The 21,398-nt window shown below is 33.3% G+C and overlaps 1 protein-coding gene across 3 annotated transcripts in view; it reads right to left on the bottom strand.

Annotated features, from left to right (window-relative positions):
* Positions 1-21,398, bottom strand: part of LOC128155234 (uncharacterized) — a 228,681-nt gene that overhangs the window by 168,598 nt on the left and 38,685 nt on the right. For all 3 annotated transcript variants that reach the window (XR_008239583.1, XM_052816843.1, XM_052816844.1), the window contains exon 4: positions 14,924-15,144. Coding sequence is in view for 2 of the 3 variants with exons in the window: in XM_052816843.1 (XP_052672803.1) it covers positions 14,924-15,144 (221 nt within the window). In the remaining variant the exon portion in view is untranslated. The remainder of the gene's footprint in view (positions 1-14,923; positions 15,145-21,398) is intronic.

The raw sequence follows: 21,398 nt of genomic DNA, 5'->3' as shown, positions 1-21,398 counted from the left end.
TACTGTAAGTGGGACAGTCATCGTTTGCAATCGTACAAAAATGACAATGGATTTCGTTTGATCAGTTCAAACCATATTGAGCACGTACAAATATCTGAAACATTTCAAAATAATTATATGTACATAAAATCTGACTGCATTCCCGAGACAAGACAGACTTCTGATCCCTACAAAACCTGGGTAAGCACATCAGTCAGGACAAATTGTGTCTGGAAGTTGTACCTGTGTTGCGTAAGTTTTATGTTTAAATATTGTATTTATATCATAAATGCCAAGCATACTTGTATTAATAGCTAATGAAAATAAATTGTCAGTTATGATATATATTATTTATTATTCACATGAATAATATTTAAATCTTTAGCAATCTCTTTATGTTTACAAATATTTTCTTCTATGGTCATGCTCATTTTTTCATCAGCTGTATATTTAGTTCCTTATAGTTTTGTGGTTGTTGATCACAGTGCATAATGTGTCTTGATATTTTAAAGCAAGCACTTTTTGTACTCTGATTTGTGACCATGTTTGATCATTATCATCATCATTTTTCATCATCATTATCACCACCATGTTCAGGAAGCAAAGTGTTGTTTTAAAGAAAATTCCAACTGGTCATGCGTATCAAGTAAAACTCCCGAAATGAATGTTGAAAAAGTTAGATGAAAATGAAATCAAAGAAGAAAACTCAATTTTTATTACACTAATACTTTGCATTTCAAGTTTTATAAACACTTATATGTAATACTGTATGAAAAACATTCAGGTTTCATAAATACATATTATATTTTCTCATCACAATATACCATTATATATTGTTAAACATATAAATATAACAAATACAGTAACTTTTAAAAAAAATTAAATGTACAAACATATTATATTATACATGAAATTTTCATGGAAAATTCTGTTGTAGTGACAATTGGCACCTGTAAACATTGTGTGGCACTTCTTTTTGCTGTTAATGATTTTTGCAACCGTCACAAAGATGGAGGAACTGAAGTTGGAACCGATATAGAATGTGTATGGGACAAACCCAGGAATGAATCATTCGCTATGGAAGTGGATGACATTGATGTAAGAACAGACACAAGTGTACCTAAAAAAGTTACCCCCACCCATACAAACTACAAATCAACCATGAACATTCCTTCTTCGATTGAAATAAAAAACAAGCTTAAAGTTATTTGCAAAGGAACAAGGGCATTAGTCCTTCAAACATTATATGATGAAGGTGATGAAACCGATGATGAAAACGATTTATTATATCTTCCAACAGTTTTAGATGTGGCTAAATCAAACCCTTCAAATATTTTTGATGCTTTGAAAGACACATTTAGTAAAGATGTTATACAAAAAATTGAAGAAAAAAATAACGATCAGAATGAAAACCCACCGTAGAGGAAGAATTACTGCATCAAATTTTTCTTCTATCTTGAGTTTTAGATATACAGAGAGTACTGAAAATTACATCTCAAAAAGAGTTATGGGCACATTCTGTCAACTATATTTTGTTGATTATAAAAAAAATCATCAAAAACCTAAAATGGACCTTAGCAGTTTACATGTTGACGAGGTGCACCCATTCTTGGGGGCTTCTCCAGATGGTCTTATAAGTTGCAAATGTTGTGGGGAGGGTTTACTTGAAATGAAATGTTCTTACCTTTTTAAAAATAAAACTCCACAAGAGGCATGCACTGACCATCACTATCATGTATACTTAGATCACAACAATTCAGTTAGATTAAAGGAGAGTTGCTCCTGGTACACTCAGATACAGGGTCAAATGGGGGTTTGTAAAAAACCATGGTGCCATTTTATTTTGTATACAAAAAAGGGCATTGCTGTTGACAGAATATATTTTGATAACCAACTGTATGAAAAAATAGTTAAAGCCTCAAAGAAGTTTTCTGAGAAGTACATTGTAAATGCTCTAATAAACACAAATTGAAAAAATTCTACAATGAGTTCTATTCATTATTCATTTCTTAACTAGTGGCATTTGTAAATTGCACAGAAAAGCACACACTTTCAACATTTGGTTAGACAATGATTTCAAAGTCAATGGCATAGTCTTGCTTAAAATGTGAAAATTTTTCAACCTTTCAATGGCACGCTCAACATGAATTCTTAAGCGTGCTATGCTTCTGGTCTTGATTATATCACTCTACAATAATCTCCTACCCTTTCCCCAGTTACATTTTTTAGTAAATGGAGGTATAATGAGTTTAGCTCTCTTCTCTAGTAATAAATCTCGTATCAAAAAACCCCGATCAGCCATAATTTCATGACCTGGTTTAACAAAGTCAGGAAACCCACTGAACTTCGTAATATATCTATCAGAAGTATTTCCTCCCCATAAATTTGACACAAAAATAATGGCACCTGATGGCATTATTCCAATAAGAGCTTTGTATGTATTGTGATGCTTATAACTACTAAAAGTTCTGGACTGTGCAGTTGGGGATCTGGGTTTCTGTATAAAAAACTCAGTACAGTCAATGATGCAAACAGTGTTAGGATATGTGCACTTAAATGACTTTGGTAAAAATTTCTTAATAATTGGTGTAGAAGGCCAGATCAACAAAGGTGTAAAAACATGGTACATGGGGATTTTTTTTTACATGCCTTTTCCATTAAACTTTTAGAAACCTAGCTGTTATTTAAAAAAATTCTTCAAATAGGTAGGGGGTTCTTAGATGACTGCTTTTGTGTATATATATATATATATATATATATATATATATATATATATATATATATATATATATATATATATATATATATATATATATATATATATAAGGTGGAGCTCCAAAAAGGTGAATATTTCTGTGCTTTATATATATATATATATATATATATATATATATATATATATTAATCAAGATACTGTATACAGGGTTATTTTTGTCCCGTGTAATTTCTGCCCTTCTACACTTGCAAACAGTTTCGCTCTGTCATGGATTGTTACTTAAGTTACTTATTATTGAAAATTAAACGGGGCGAATAATTCCATGTAGATGATATTTAATACTTTCAACAACCCCCCCCCCCCCCCCCCCTCTCCCGAAAAACCCAATACAAAACAATCAATTGATTAAACCAAAAACAGGAAAGGGAGTTTGGGAGACCCCGGCCTCAAATGTAGATAATTCCTGTGTTGTTAATTTGTGACAATATCTTCCAAAACTATTATCATTTGAATCGCAGAAAAGCAAGATCGTTTCTGTGTCATTGTTTACATTCTTTCAATATTGGAACAGATGATGGAACTTTTCTTCCTTCTGTAGACATGGACAAGGTCCATGTTCATGTTATTTACACAGTAGATATTTTCGATTTCAGTTGGTTGCTGCTTAACTCATGGTCATATCATTTTCTATAAATAATTTAGTGAATTGATAAAAAAGAATCAAGCTTTATAATATTCCAGCATCTGAAAGTTTCTATGTATCTATATGAAGCATAATTATCATTCTGCAGACGTATGCGGGCATATCTGCAGTAACTGTACCCTGCCCATGCATTCTATAAATATTTGAATTTTACAGGGGTCACGTGGTATGGTCAGGGTGTAGTGCGAGAAAAAGAGCTCCGCTGTTTTTATTTTGAGTGCACAGTGTGGACTATACTGGAGTACGAACGACTGGACAGCCGTTTAAAGTGTGTTCGAGTGGAAATATTGAGGTATTTACTAATTTTCCTGCACGAATAGATTGTCGTTTCAAAATGTCGACAGAGACCCCGATGAGCTTAAGGAGACCGGAAAAAAAAACTGACAAAAAAACATTGGACAACCCTTTGAAAACATCCGAAAAAAGGTACGTGCAGTTGAATTTAAATTCAGCATCGACTTCTATTAAAAATTCAGTGGTATCAGATAAACAACCTCAAAAAAAGCAACGATCAAGTAGTTCAGACATAGATACCCTAAATGGGACCCCAGATTTGACCAGTAACTTGAACAATATTCAACAAAGCCTGCTCGAAATTCGTCAAACAATGGTAAACAAATCTGAGTTAAAAGATATTGTGAAATCTGTTATTGCCGAAGTGAAAAGTGAGTTAAAGGTTGAAATAAAAAAAGAAATTTTGGCAGAAGTTAGTGGAGATTTAAAAAACAACTTGAAATCAGAAATAACGGATTCGGTCAGGGAAAATTTCGATCTAAAAATAGACAAAAAAACCAAAGAATTTGTAAAAGAAGTGTCAGATGGTTTCAATCTGGATTTCGACACTTTACGCGAAAAATTACATGAACAGAATAAGGAACTCAGATCTTTGAAAGAAACTATTAAAGAGTGCGAAGAAATTTCAGTAGACGCCTTAAAACTGGCGAACCAAAACCTCCAATATTCCCAGAAAAATAACATAAAGTTCATGGGTTGGAAAGAACAAAAAGACGAAAATCTTAAGATGGATCTATGTACCATTCTGAAAGAAAGGGCCGGTGTAGCTCTAGACCCCAACGATGTGCTGGAGATACACAGATTGCCTCAAGGGAATCGCGGTGGAATAAGACCGGTGATTGCAAAATTTAAGTCCACAGAAGTTAAGGTCAAAGTCATCAAAAACCGATCAAAAGAAGAAATCAAAAAATGTTTCACCATGTACGACCACATAACCCCAATGAACGCAAAACTAATTCACGATTTGAACAAGAACCCACAAATTCATTCCGCATGGTTGTACAATGGAAAAGTTTTGGCTCTTGATAAAGACAATAAAAGGCATAGATTTGACATATTTGACAATGTGAGCATGAAGGTGAAGCATTAAATATCAGCGATGTGCCAGCGGAGCCTTGTGTGAAGACATTTCGATCGGGATCGATTTTGGGTGACCGGGATCGGAATGCACATAAAATCTTGTAACTTTCGTTTTTGCGTGTGTAACTTTCGTTTTTGTGTATGGAAGTGTGTGAAATGGCGATGTGTGAGTTTGGGTGAAAGAATAATTTTTGAAAAGGTACTTAGGATATGTTGTTGTTTACATAAGTTATCTTATTACTTTTTATTTCTTTTTGATGTAACAATAAATGGCTGATTTGATAAAAATAGCATCAGTGAATTGTCAAGGTTTACATACATCTTCTAAAAGGCAAGACGTACTAAATTTTTACAAGAAACAAGGGTATTCAATATTATGCTTACAGGATACACACTTTACATCTGAAATTGAACCATTTATTGAAACGCAGTGGGGATATAAATGTATATTCAATTCATTTCGGTCGAACTCAAGAGGTGTCTGTCTTCTTTTTAACAATAATTTTGAATTTAAAATACACAATGAAATTAAAGATAATGAAGGAAATCTTTTAGCGATTGATATAACCATCGAGGAGAATCGTGTTACTATTATTAACATATATGGTCCAAATTATGACAGTCCATGTTTTTACGAAGAAGTCCGTGATATTTTTTTGAACCTAGATAATGACTATTTTATACTTTGTGGAGATTTTAACCTTGCTTTAAATCCTGTGTTGGATACAGAAAACTATATCAATGTTAATAACCCAAAAGCAAGGGACAAGGTTCTTGAACTGATGAAGGATTTACAATTAGTTGATTACTACAGGATTCTAAATCCAAGCAAAAAAATATTTACTTGGAGAAAAAGAAATCCTCTAAAACAAGGCCGACTTGATTATATACTAATATCTGAAAGCCTGTCAAACATGGTAGAAACAATTTCTATTAAACCTGGTTATAGATCAGATCACTCTGCAGTACTTTTAGAGTTAAAATTCAATAAATTTGTAAGAGGCCGTGGGCTATGGAAGTTTAATAACAGTCTTCTGACAGATAAAACTTACATTGAAAAGGTTAAACAAACTATTCATAAAGTCCAAGATCAATATCTACATGATGATGATATAAATCACAGTATTTTTCTGGAGGTTTTACTTATGGAGATCCGTAGTATTACAATTTCATATTCATCATTTAAGAAGAAAGAAAGAGATAAAATTGAAATTACCTTACTGAAAGATATTGAGAATATTGAGTCACAGTCTGATATTGATTTTGAGCTTTTGCATGAAAAAAAGTCTGAACTTGAAAAAGTTCGAAAAGAAAAGTTACAAGGTCATATTATAAGATCCCGGGCTAAGTGGGTAGAAGAAGGAAAGAAACCAAGCAAATATTTTTGCTCACTAGAGTCTCGAAACTTTCTAAATAAAACTATTAAAAAAGTTGAAACACATAACAATAACACTATATATGATCAAAGCAGTATCCTTCATCAGGTCAAAACTTTTTATGAATCTCTTTTTTCTTGTAAAGACTCAGATCTTCTAGATATTAATCTTGAAGATATAATAAAAACTGACATTCCAAGGTTAGATACATCCACTTCAATATCCCTTGAAGGCGATATATCGGAAAGTGAGATTTATAATGTGTTGAAAAATATGAAAAATAACAAATCTCCAGGGAGTGATGGTTTTACTGTTGAATTTTTTAAGTTTTTCTGGAAGGATTTCAAACATTACATTGTGTCTGCGGTTAACCATATTTTTGTTAAAAAAGAGCTCCCTATATCTCAAAGGCTAGGAATTATTACATGTCTACCAAAAGGGGACAAACCCAGACAATATTTGAAAAACTGGCGTCCAATTACCTTGTTGAATGTACTATACAAATTAATATCAGGATGTCTCAGTTATAGAATTAAATCTGTTTTAAATTATTTGATATCAGAAACTCAATCTGGTTTCATAAAAGGTCGTTACATAGGCGAAAATACCAGATTTGTTTATGATCTAATGTCTTTTACTGAAACAAAAAATTTACCTGGTTTACTTGTGCTTATAGACTTTGAGAAAGCTTTTGATTCCATATCTTGGAAGTTTATTTATAAAGTTTTAGAATATTTGGGTTTTAGGGAAAATATGATTACATGGATTAAAATTTTAAATACACGGATCAAAGCATCAATCTTGCAGTGTGGTTTCCTTTCAGAACAAATTGATATATATAGAGGATGTAGACAGGGGGATCCTATTGCTCCATATTTATTTATTCTATGTGCAGAAATTTTAGCAATTCTAATAAAACAAAATACAAATATCAAAGGTATTGTGGTTAATAGTAAGGAACATAAGATTATCCAATATGCAGATGACACAACTTTAGTACTTGATGGTTCACCAAATTCACTTTTTGCTGCACTTGACACTGTAGATTTTTTTTCTACTTTCTCAGGACTAAATATCAACAGCTTGAAAACAAAAATTGTTTGGATTGGTGCTAAAAAATTTTCTAAGCAAGTATATCACCATACTAGATGGAAACTAGTGTGGGGATGTACAACATTTAGTTTATTGGGAATAGAATTTTCTGTAGATTTGGAAAAAATAGTTAACTTAAATTATGATATCCAAATACCAAAAATTAAAGCTATGATACAACAGTGGAACTGGAGAATACTCACTCCCATTGGTCGAGTCACTGTAGCCAAAACATTACTTTATCCAAAGCTTAATCATCTTTTTTATATCTCTCCCAAACCCGGATAAAGAAACATTATCTTTTTTAAGTAATCTTTTCTATGAATTTGTATGGAATTCAAAGATTGACAAAGTGAAGAGACAAATTATCACCCAAGATTATTTAAAAGGGGGATTTAAAATGCTAGAAATTAACAATTTTTTAAAGTCATTAAAATGCTCCTGGATTAGGAGACTTTGTAAAGATAAGAAACCATGGATGGACATCTTTTTTGAAATCCATGGCAATGAGGTTACAAAAAATATGCTTGATTTTGGTGACAAATATATGCATAATATTGTGAAACATAGTAATGTTTTCTGGAAAGATGTATTTCAGTCATACTTAACAATATTTCAAGCTTCGGATAACATAATATTTAAGCAAAAATTCTTTTCTATGCCAGTTTGGTACAATACAAATATATGTGTTGGTAATAAAACAATTTATGTCAAATTGTGGTATGAACATGGTGTAAAAATAGTTAGTGAATTTTTTAATAATGATGGAACTTTTTTATCACAACATGATTTTGAAAAGCAATTTAGCTTGACAAATATGTGTACCATACAATTTAATAGTGTTATCAGTAGGGCTGGGACGATACTGTACTGAGCCGATTCGGTACATATCACGATACATGAGATGCGATACGATACATATCACGATACATTGCAATTAAATGAAAACATGAATAAAAGTTTAAAATTTATTCAACCTGCCGATGTATTACCGCATGTCCAAAGTTATTTTGTTATATTCATAATGAGCGTTGCACAAATTACAAATAACTTTAGTCTCGTGTACACTAGTTTTTCATAAACAAGTACTCCAAAAGTTTTCCACACTCCATATTTTGCTTCCTAACAGTTTTGACAACTTTACGAGGTTTTCCGCCATCTTTGTACTTTCATATTAGGCGCGCGGACTAAAAATAGCTGATATATGAAGCTCGGATATTTTTGAAAAATAAAAAAAGTTCGGTAAGGTATCGTTGTATTAATGGTAAATGTATCGATCCAAATATCGTCAAAATAAATACCGCGATGCACCGGTGCATCGGTGGATCGTCCCATCCCTAGTTATCAGTGCAATATCTAAGTTTCTCAAGACCATGTCAGTTAATAGATCTGATGTGAGTAAAGATTTTTCACCATTTATTCCTTTTTATTTTGAATATATATTGTTGAATGAAAAATGTTCCAAAGTTTTGTATCAACTCATTAATAGTAAAGATATTGTTCCAAAGGCAATTCAAAAATGGAACACTGAACTATCACTTCACTTAGATATAAATGATTCTGTGAAAGATTTTTTTAAAATTTGTTTTAAGACAACAACTGATACTTCAATACAGTGGCTACAATACAGAATTCTTCACAGAATTCTTCCAACAAACTATTATTTGAAAAAAAGATTAATGTTATTTCATATGATGTATGTACTTTTTGTAAGGAAAATGTGGAAACAATTCAGCACGTATTTATGACATGTTCAGAAATACTTCCTATATGGAATAATCTTAGTATGTACATTTATAGGAAAACTTCAAATAGAATTGGCTTTAATGTTAAAAATGTACTATTTGGTGAACTTCCTTTCAGTGGTTACAACAAAGTAGTTAATTTTATAATTCTGTACTCCAAGCAATACATTTTTAATTGTTCAAAACAAGACAAAAAACCTGACATTGTTGGAATGTTACATCATCTGTCATTCAAATATAAAGTTGAAAAATATATAGCTATCAAATCATGTGAGATTACAAAATGTAATAAACTCTGGGTAAATTGGAAAAACATATTTGAGATATAATTCTTAAACATGGTAAACAACTGTACTATTTATATTTGTATATGTGCGTTTATATATATATATATATATATATATATCCTTTATGTTTGCTCTTGAAGAAAAGGTAGTATGTAAGAGAGAGAAAGAGTGTGAAAGTGAGAATGCCAAAAAAAATTCTTATATATATTACCTTCTTTATGAAATCATATATGATTGTGAAAATGAAAACAAAAAAATAAATTATAAAAAAAAAATTTTTTCTATAAATAATTTAGTGAATTGATAAAAAAGAATCAAGCTTTATAATATTCCAGCATCTGAAAGTTTCTATGTATCTATATGAAGCATAATTATCATTCTGCAGACGTATGCGGGCATATCTGCAGTAACTGTACCCTGCCCATGCATTCTATAAATATTTGAATTTTACATGAATATTGGACTTAATTTCTATACGTCGTTTCGTTAAATCAATATGTACAATTGTGCCTCAATATCGTCTGCAATGCATTCAATTGTCACATATTTGGTTTATGCAAACTCTTATGTCTGTCTCTTTCATATCAACTGTATTTCTCTAAAATTTCATTATGTGAAGAAGTGTATAGACATTTGTTCTACTATCATTAATATATATATGCTGTTATGAACAACTTGAACTATGCACATTCAGTGGTATAGTATAACATGAATTGTGTACATTCGAGTACAAGTACTATGAATTGGAAAATTGATCCACCACATATAATCATAGCCTCAAAGCAAAACAAAATAGGATATGCGCATGTTAGTACTCAGCGGAGATGCCTAAGTTCTTCGACATTTAAACCCTAACTTACGTACGCCTCTTTCAGAAACGCAACTTAAACCCGACTAAATATTGGCGTAACTTTGTTAGTCGGACTAACTTAGGCCCAAATTTACATCTTTTTGAGAAACGGTCCCCAGAAGTTTGTTTTGAATTTTTAATCTGTATGTAAAGTTGTGCAATTTATGTAGGAATTTTTAGTAAAGTTTGATATTGTAGTGCAACCTGCAACTTCCTCCTTTCAGTTATAATTTCAGATGTACACTGTAGAACACAATCTGATCATTGTTAACAATTTGAAATTAATTTATAAAAAAAAACCGCTAATGAATGCATATCTAGTAAACTTGCCCTACATTTTCCACCATGACGTTAGTCGCCCTGCATTTTCCGCCATGACATTAATTAATCAACCTGCGTTCCTAGGCACCCTGTTTGGAAAGTCCTTTGCATTAAAAATAAAAATCACCCCAAATTAATCCATATTATTTTTTAATATTTTTAAATTAACCATAGATCGCCGATCCACGATATCTGCCAACGATACATGATGAGCTGACGTTCTACACTTTTCGCCATGGTGTTAATTAGTCAACCCGCGTTCTTGATTAACCCGTTTTATAAAGTTCTATCCATTTTTAACTCACCTGAGCTGAAAGCTCAAGTGAGCTTTTCTGATCAAAATTTGTCCGTTGTCTGTCGTCGGCCTTGGCGTTGTCGGCGGCATTGTCGTTGTAAACTTTTCACATTTTCTTCTTCTTCTCCAGAACCACTGGGCAGATTTCAACCAAATTTGGCACAAAGCATAACTGGGTGAAGGGGATTCAAGTTTGTTCAAATGAAGGGCCACGCCCTCTTTAAAGGGGAGATGATTGAGAATTATTGAAAATTTGTTGGTATTTTTCAAAAATCTTCTGCTCAAAAACTATTTGGCCAGAAAAGCTGAAACTTGTGTGGAGGCATCCTCAGGTAGTGTAGATTCAAGTTTGTTCAAATCATGGTCCCCATGGGTAGGGTGGGGCCACAATAGGGGGATCAAGTTTTACATAGGAATATATAGATAAAATCTTTAAAAATCTTCTTCTCAAAAACCATTGGCCAGAAAAGCTCAAATTAAAATGGAAGCATCCTCAGGTTGTGTAGATTCAAATTTGTTCAAATCATGGTCCCCGGGGGTAGGGTGGGGCCACAACAGGGGGATCAAGTTTTACATAGGAATATTTAGAGAAAATCTATAAAATCTTCTTCTCAAAAACTATTAGGCCATATAAGCTCAAATTAAAATGAAAGCATCCTCAGGTAGTGTAGATTCGAGTTTGTTCAAATCATAGTCCCTGGGTGTATGGCGGGGCCACAATAGGGGGAATGGATTTTTATATAGGAATATATAGAGAATATCTTTAAAAATCTTCTTCTCAAAAACTATTAGGCCAGGAAAGCTCAAATTTGACTGGAAGCATCCTGTAGATTAAAGTTTGTTTAAATCATGGTCCCCGGGGGTAGGGTGGGGCCACAATTGGGGTATGAATTTTTATACAGGAATATTTTGAGAAAATCTTTTTAAAATTTTTTTTTAAAACTACCAGTATTAGGCTAGGAAAGCTCAAATTGGCGTGTAAGCATCCTTAGATAGTGTAGATTCAAGTTTGTTCAAATCATGGTCCCTGGGGGTAGGGCGGGGCCACAATGGGGGATAAATTTTTATATAGAGATAAAATCTTTAAAAATCTTCTTCTGAAACTATTAGGCCAGGAAAGCCCAAATTTGAGTGGAAGCATCCCCAGGTCGTATGGATTCAAGTTTGTTTAAATCATAGTCCTGGGTACAGTGAGGCCACAATGGGGGACGAATTTTTATATAGGAATATATAAAGAAAATCCTTAAAAATCTTCTTTTTAAAAACTATTTGGCCAGAAAAGCTGAAACTTAATTGTGTAGAGGCACCCTCGGGTAGTGTATAAATTCAAGTTTGCAAAATCATCGTCCCTGGAGGTAGGGCGGGGCTGCAATGGCAGGTTGAATTTTTACATAGGAATATATAGAGAAAATCTTTAAAAATATTCTGGGAAAGTTTTCAGTCCAAAACTCAGTACTTTGTTTGAAACCTCAGGTTATGCAGATTTAAGTTTAATGAAACCATGATTCCCTAGAGAAAAGTGGGGCAACAAAATGGGGGGGTATATAGGATTAGAGAAAAATCTTCTTAGAGGTACAACAACAAAAGGGGCTTGATATTTACCAAACAAAGATGTGGCTAATAATTGGCAGATTTTCAAATTTTTTTTAGCAAAATCTACTGTACTTAGTTGTAAAGATATTTTGATTTTGATACTGTAATGCTAATTTGATCAGAGTTAAGGCTCAGGTGAGCGATGTGGCCCCTGGGCCTCTTGTTTTCATCAGTGGTTGTGCTTCGCAAGCATCTGTCCATTAAAACTAAAATCGCGCATTCAAGGACCGAATTGCCTTATCTTATATATTTTACATGTATATTCTAAGTACGTCCCCAATAATTTATATATTCACCCTTTTTGTAATCATTCAATATTATTTATAGCAAGGATACATTGTGATTTATTTGCAAGAAGTCTTAAATTTAAGTATAGATGCCAGGGTTTTTTTAACAGTGCAAATGCTATTTACCGGTAGTATGAATAAATGATAAACTTACATGCCAACAACATAGAATTCTAACTCATATCATTTTAACTTTAATTTCTATTGGATGGTAGGTTTTGGTAGGTTCGTGTTAATTAATGCTTACATTGTGCTATTTTTTACCAATACGTATTTCCAAAAAATATTGCCGAATGACAGAGGTACTTTAGTCTCTGAACTATTGGGGTTGTATATGTCAAAAAAGAAATAAAGTTTCTCCCTTACCAACTTTGATAGAAATAAAGTGGGCAACCATTACCATAAGCTGATAGATATCTACAATTCGGCTGTTAATACAAGGGGTATAGCATAAGCTCCCCTCGACTTCATCTCGGTGAGCTAAAAACGCATTACATAAGTGGATATAAACCCTCATAATATCAAGAGGCCCATGGGGCCACATTGCTCACCTGAGCAACAATGACTTTGTATGGGTGTTCAAAAGATATTGTGCCATTATCCCATCCTTAGAAATAACAAAAAACTAAAAACCGTAAAGTATCCAAATTTTACACATATTTTTGCATAAACTTAATCTTTGACATTGTACCTTTATGGAATACCATTTTTACCGAAAATAAGATCCTATCCAAGATATAAAACTAAACTTTTGGTAGGGGTACACCGCTAACTTTCGATTCCCTTTATTTCTGCCCCTCCCCCTTTCCCAAACTTTTTAAAGTGATCACATTTTATAATAATAGTTATTGTATTTTATTTCAAAAATCCTATATAAGAAAGAAGAAAATTGTACCTCAACACGCTCAATTCAAAATTTTTAATTGGTCTTGCCCATTATAAAAGACTGTTGTTTACCTGGCGTGAACTCATGTGACGATTTATAACCTTACTCACTTGATCGATGAATACACTCGAATGAAAAATGTTAAAGAGCTAACACCATCAATGTATAAAGGCATATCACTCCATTTTACTAAGGCATTAACCCATTATTTTCATCTTGCTACAAACCAGGATGATTTTCCACTGGAATACCGATGTCTTTATCCCCAAAACAGAAATGTGTCAGAAATATGGGAATTGGTTTAGCTGTGTCGTTTTTATTTTCTCCTGCCTAAAAAACTATCAAAATTGATGTAGATGTAGATGTATAAGGAAGGGTCCCAGAAAGTAATTACAGCATATCATACTTTTTCTTTTTTTCTACAAGCATTTAACATTTAGAGAGACATTTCTATTATGATCAACCAAAATATCGGCAACAATCGCTAGGTTTTAGTCATTTTGTGTTTACATAAATTTATTACATTAAACAATAGATTTTAATCAGATGATATTTTCTATTCAGCATTCAAAATGTAAAGAAAAGAAAAAGAATGGCCTCAGTTAATAATTCTGTGTACAAACATATAATTGTGAGCAAAAGCTCTGTATCTTGCTTATAATTCGAAGCTTGACACTCAAATATGGTTAGTAAATAAATCAAAGTACTGAAGTACTGAAAGCCGGGCTCTTTTGGTGTGTCTTTATGCATATTGTGTAGTAAAGACTGAAAATCTCTCTCTCTCTCTCTCTCTCTCTCTCTCTCTCATGCTTTTAATGTCGGCAAAGCATCAGAGAGCGACCAAATTTTTTAAGCGGCTATAAACAAAAAAAAGGTCTGTCTAGTAGAAGTTAAAAAGTTCAACAGTTGCTGCCTTGAATTTTGCAACAAGCATTATATATTCAATCCCCGTTTCTTCATCGTGCAGCAAAGTAGTTCATGGAAATTCATGCGCATTGTATGAGTTCAAAATGCATAGTAATGTTTTAAAAACACGTTATTAATAAGAAAACTAAAAAAGATAGACAATTCATTCGAAATTTAAAAAAAGAAACAAAATGCCAACACTTTTGACAAAAAGTGGCTCTTTGTGTAACTATTTGGTATAGCTGAAGCTTTACCTTGACGCTGTTTGGTTTTTTGTTTATTTGTGCTATTTATAGTAACATTGGCGATTGGCCTGCCTATTGCCAGGACTCTGCTTTCAGTATGTTGTTAATACATAAGATTTTGCTTATTTTTAACAGTTAACTGTCTCTTGTGTTTTAAATGCTTTTAATATTTAGATTTGTCAGCTTGCAACCTGACAAGTTTCCTACCCTAAATTTAAATCAAGAAATTTTAACAGCTCTACAAAAACTCAAATTTCATTTCACTAACCTCCATCTTTTCTTTTTCTCCTCTCTTTATAAGCTGGTGGAGGAGGGTAGTACACTGGAAATGGATTTCCATACATGATAGGTGGAGGATGGTATCCACCTGAAGTATGATATGCTGGATATCCCAAAATAGGGTAAGGATATGGAAGAGGCATGACATGCTCTAACCCATCTTCCCATTCCTCATCTGACTCTTCTCCCCATGAGTCATATTCAGGGGTTCTGTCAAAAATATTATGTTCTTGGTTTTATTATATATCATATATGTTATAGGCCAATGGGCCACATCACTCACCGAAAGGTAAGCAAGGTAGTAAGAAACACCTAGAAATTTTTTTTCACAAATGCAGAAAATAATCTCTAAATATAAGGTAAAAGTTAATTTCAATCCATTATCTTAAGAAAAATATAAACATCAGAAAAAATTAAGGTGCAACTAGCATATTTTCGAAATATCAAAACCTCCATTTGAATGGTGTTTTTTGTGCAATTAATTAGCCTAAAGCCCCTTTCACAACTGGCACACAAGCACTTAACAATTAACACTTTGCGATCGGAATTTTTTAGATTCGCACAAGCTTTCTCATACGTTGCACAAGCTCTCGCATTTGTTGCATGCCTTTTAGTGCTCATTTAGCGCTCGTATATGCATGTTTTCCGACCATGAGACTGTTGCTCAACATGTCTTGCAACGTTTTACTATCATTGCATGACTTATCAGCCTCAATATACCATACTTTGTCACTAGTATATATACCCTGTAAAAGCAACTCTGTTTCAGACCACAATTGACAATATACATTTATTGCATGATGGTGAGGGAAATATGGAGATCTTTTTCTCCAAGAAAATTTTATTTCAGACCAAGGACATTTTTTTTTGCTGGGGGAATAAATCTTCATATTCCCTGAACATTAATGCAATATACATTTTATTATACCGAACAACATATATTATTATACAAAATATGTTGATTTATAAAAATTGTTTGATTTTTCAATAGCAATAACGTCATGATTGATTAATTTCCTCAGTTACTGTCTCAATTTTCTTTCATTATTTCGAATCATAGATAGTTAGTTAGTTTTGTGAATCATAAGAATTAAATATTTTTGATTTTATCATATTTGTCTACATCGTATGCTCATGTCGGCTTTTTCATTCCTATGAAATCGCCCTGTCACTTGACTTTCTGAACCAATCAGATATAATTAAATAATTATAATGAGGTATGATAATAAATGTTGCTGCATCTCTGTTTCTTCTTTGGCCGCATGTTCTCTCGCTTTCAACTATGTCTACTGAAGAGCGTCAGAAATGGGTGTTTTATATACCCCTCTGACTTGCAAGAGCATTCGTATCATAAAACGCATGATTGCACGTCCAATCGCATTGGCACATGTTCAATCGTCTGATCACCTTGTCTCTCTCTTGTCAAATACAAACCATGTAACTACAATAATATCATGTATTATAATTATATATTATATAAACCAATATCATATTATACAATGTCGTATGGTACGATATTATATAATATACAATTAAGTATCATATGATATACATGTAATATTATATATTTCAATATCATATGTAACAGTATCATGTGATAAAATAATATATTAATGAAACAATATCATAATTTACAATATTGTATCATAATATACAATACTATACATAACAGTATCATGAAATAATATAATATAATATAAAAAAAAAGTCATATCATCTGCATGTCACCTCAAAATCATATCACCTGCATATGGTGTTTTTGTCACTCAGTTAATTCCATACACAAGGGCATGCTCTTCGTATGAACAGTTTCGAATGTGATACAAGCTACAGACAAACAAGTTGATAAAACAGGACTATCAACAGTCTCATTTGAAGTCATCTTTTCATAAGTTCTATGGTTGATACAAAGACCTTGTCTGCAAATACAATCTTCCACTGGGTCGCATGCTCACTGACGTTTTTCATACTAATTGATAGACCATAATTAAACACTGAATTTTTTTATGGATTTTTCCATTTTTTTCCCCGATTACGACAAAGAGCACACAGCGGGTGTGACCAGTCAGCAGGGGATGCTCACTCCTTCTAGGCACCTGATCCTTTCTCCAAATGTAATGGAGGTCCGTGATGGCTCAAGGTTTGTATTTTGACCATCACAAACAAACCAAATTAACGTTTTGTTTTTTCCCTATTACGACATTTTCCTGATTTTGGCATTACCTCGATTATGACATGCCCAACTGTGACAAGGAGCAAGGGGCAGGTGAGGCCGGTCAGCAGAGGATGCTCACTCCTCCATAGCACCTGACCATACCTCTATCTTTTTAGAGGTCTGTGTTGCTTTGCTTTGAATTTGTATTCCATTTTATGGATTTTTGAGATGGTTGACACTTTTTTATTGTCATTTTTTCATTGTATCATAACTTTTTACAATATAAAATATGATATAATATTGTATCATATTAAACAAAAGTGTATCATATCATACAATACTATATCATAGGAATCATGTTATATCAATTAACAACAAACACATCTATCAAGCAGGTTTGAGTATTTAAGGTAGGATATTTTTTTAGCACCCTTGATAATGGAGATCAGGCTCTGCACCTGAAGCTACCTTTACGAATCATTTATATTATACTTAAATCAACTATGCAAGCTATTATCTATAAAACAAGTGTGACCAAATGTTCCAAAAAACAAAACCTCATCCAGCATCCAAAACCTAGGCTCAGATTCAGAATTCAAGCATGTCAGGTGCATCAGTATCATAAGACACATCAATGCAAGTTTGGTGACATTACAACCAGTAATATAACTAAGATATATTCATCAGAGACTTTAACCAGCTCTAAAAACCTTAACCTCCTAAAGCATCCAAAACCTATGGCTCAGAATCAGCATTCAAGCCTGTCTGGTGCATCAGTATCATATGACACACCAGCCATGCAAGTTTGGTGAAGTTAGGACTAGTAGCAACTTAGATATTGCTTTAACCTGCTCCAAAAACCTTAACCTCCTCCAGCATCTGAAATTCAGGATTCAGATTCAGTATCCAAGTCTTTCAAGTCCATAAGTAGGTTCAGATGCATCATCCATGCAAGTTTGGCGAAGATATGACAAGTAATAACTTAGATACAGGACCTGAAATAAAATCTTTATTCAGGTCAGGATGTCGACACCGTGGGAATAGCATATATAATATGCTCCTCCTGACTTCGTCTCGGTGAGCTAAAAAGGCATGTGACATACTGTAGTCACAAATAAAATAAATAAACATCTAAGGTCACCATCTTTATATCCAAGATGTTTTTGGATGATTGACATTACTGGTATTTCAGGTGCCAACCTCCTGTGGTTTCATTAATATTCAAGGGTTTCAATTTTCGTGGATAAAGTGAAAATCACAGTTTCAAGGATACGTAAATTCGTGGCCAATGACCCTATCAATACAAAATGTTAATAAAAATTGCACTTCAATGAACACTTAATTTCGTGAATCAACTTAATAACAAAATCCACAAAAATTCGTATTCAACAAATATTGATGAAACCACAGTAGGTGTCAAAGTAGCGTAGTGGACAATGCACTGATTGGGCATTGATTTTATGGGCTCTTATACTACGGCTATAATGCTTTCCTCCTAAAAACATTTTGAGCAGCAATTGGTCCTAGCAACTCGCATTCCATCCAAAGTTTGTACAAACCAGATCGAACCACTCATATGATCTCCTATACATTTCATAAAGTCCATAGCTATATGTAGGCCACCCATTCGTGGCACAAGTATGTCTCTATACTCTGGAACTGACTATCTTAAATCCATCAGCTTAAAGTACAGAGCTTGGTCGACTGTTATTACAGTATGACGTTGTCCAAGACGATTTGAAATGTACATGCATTTCTGACCAACTGTATTAATTTAAGCGTAACTATTTCATGAGCAGGAGCCTGTACGAAAGGGTGATGTAACCAACGACAGTGAGATCAGGGTTTATGCTGCTAATCGACTGATTAAACGTGGACCAGGTTACTGGGACTTCTTGTTTGTGTCTTTTCAAATGAAACGCCAGCTCCTCAGCAAATCCATTATAGCCAGAGAGGTTTCCTATTTCATCAGAAGGTTTAAAAATATTTAAGGTAACTGCTTTTGGAAATAACAGCTGGGATTTTCCTTCTATAATTGTGGTTTCAACAATCCTGTCCATCTGAGGAGGTACCTTCAAAGTCTCATTCGTCGATGAGAATATGTGTTGAAGGTCAACGTCATTTCCTCCCCCACGTTGCCAACAAGCTATTTGAGTTGCATGAAATGTTTCCTTGCCATCCAGTGTCGAATCACTAATGTCTATATTATCAGCAGTGAAATGTGTGAAAACATCCGGTTTAAATTCAGTGGAAGAAAATAACCACTTACCTCATCAATAGACTGGAGGCTTTTTTCTGTTAGACCAGTGTCGATACGCAGCACGTCTTTTTAACTAAGCATATGACCGGCACTATTCAATAAGTGTAAAAGCTGTTTTGATCTTGTCATTTGGTGTAAGGTACAAGCAAGGCCGATGTGTTTTGTAGTCCATTTCTTTCTATCGCTTACTCCATACACAATATCTTGAGCAACGCTCATTACTTTCTTTTGTCTAGAGCCTACCGGACATTCTGCATCAACAGCACTTTCAAAAACCTCTTGCCCACCGTAAAGAAGACTCAGAAACATGAGAACACTATCTGGAACACAGTTTATGGCATTCTCCTCACTTCCATTTAAACCTTAATGTCCACTTTTCTCTTGCAGATCTGACCTTAGTCTCAATGCAACATGTACAAGTTCGTGGTTCGAGTTGAGTGGAGGTATATAACATGGCATAGTTAGAAATTCATCATCTACAATGTAGCATTTCTCCAAAGTGAGATTCAGACCAAATATGTGACACTAAAAGTGTTTCAAGTTCAGACACTGCTCTGTTGAGGGGACGAAGAAACTGAAAGATATTTTGCAGTTTTAATTGCAGATTTTCTTTGAATGTGGATCTTTGAGTAATGTAAGACTGGGGCATCTCAGATTCTATTTCTTCAACCAATCCACAATATCTGTTCCAAATATCAAATAGCTGTAAAATTTGGTGCTTTTTTCCTGCATATTCTAGTTCACAAACAAGAAATATCATGGCTAGATCTTCACATTTGGACGCTTTCTCTGTTTTCTGTGTTAAATATTTGAAGGTATTTATGCACTTTAGATGGTACTTACCTTCTGCAACAATCAAGTCGCATACATTTCCTAATTTAACACGAAGTGCATTATCACATTTTGCATTCTTTAGGATCAGGTCACTAACAGAAAATGTTGTTATATTTAAAAGTTTCTGTTGATTCTGTTCTTGACAAAATAAACATAAATCCCAATCTACAGGTTTAAATGAATTGCGTGAAGATCAGGTTGTTGATGATGTAACGTTGGAGGCTGTAGAAGAGGATGGCATTTCATGTTTATTTACATTTGAGCTGTGTTCAAGAAAATTGGCTTTCTTTTCCATTACTCTTATAGATTTTGGATGTATAAAATCACTGTGACATTTCCTGTGACACAGAACTCTATCTGATGTATTCAATTGCTCTATTCTATCAATAGCCTCATAGTATTTTGCATCTTTAACTTTTTTACGACGAGATGCCCTATCCAATAATGCCCTTGTTGAATGTTCGCTTTTAAACTCTAAAATGTCTGACTTTTTGTCCTGGCATATTATACACATATCAATATTGTTATCATGTTTTCGTTTTCGTGTTAATGATTTATCATTCATAGTGACTTGCTCATATGACGTACTGAACATCTATACTGAACTGATTTTTTTTCGCCGTAATCAGAATTTTTTTACTCGAACCACGATTTTGTCGTTGGCACTTTTTTATGTATTTTTGGTGCATTATAATAATCATCATTCATTTTTATAGAGTTAACATTAAAATATGTAATTATAGCTCGCATAACTAGAAACAAGGTTATAGAAAGTAATTGTTAAAGGCCCTCAAATCATTTTGTAAAAAGCGGTTCTAATTAAGAAACTTGTGTAATTTAATTGATAATTTGGTTATCTAAACAGTTACCATCGAACAACAAAACAAATTGCATTTCATTTTTGCATATTCAGTTCTTTTATTTGATTTATTTACCGCGATTCGACTCAGAATTTAGCAGCATGACAAATTTGTGAAAATTCACGTCCGCCATTTTGAATCGCCATTTTGACCTGTTTAATTCCATTTTCAAGATGGCCAGAATATTTTTTCGGAATCAGCATACCCAAATTAGGTTAAAAAACCATGCTGGACCAAATAATAATTATTTGCCGTTAAAACATATTTGTAGAGCCTTTTTTAAAAATCGGGACCAGACTAACTGAAGTAAAAGATTTATATAAAATATCCCACCCAGTTTTCACTCTTTTTTAAT

This window comes from Crassostrea angulata, chromosome 7 (genome assembly GCF_025612915.1).
Source record: "Crassostrea angulata isolate pt1a10 chromosome 7, ASM2561291v2, whole genome shotgun sequence".
NCBI classification, from domain to species: domain Eukaryota; kingdom Metazoa; phylum Mollusca; class Bivalvia; order Ostreida; family Ostreidae; genus Magallana; species Magallana angulata.
Note: the sequence above shows the minus strand (reverse complement) of the source record. Positions and strands in the feature narration are given on the sequence as shown.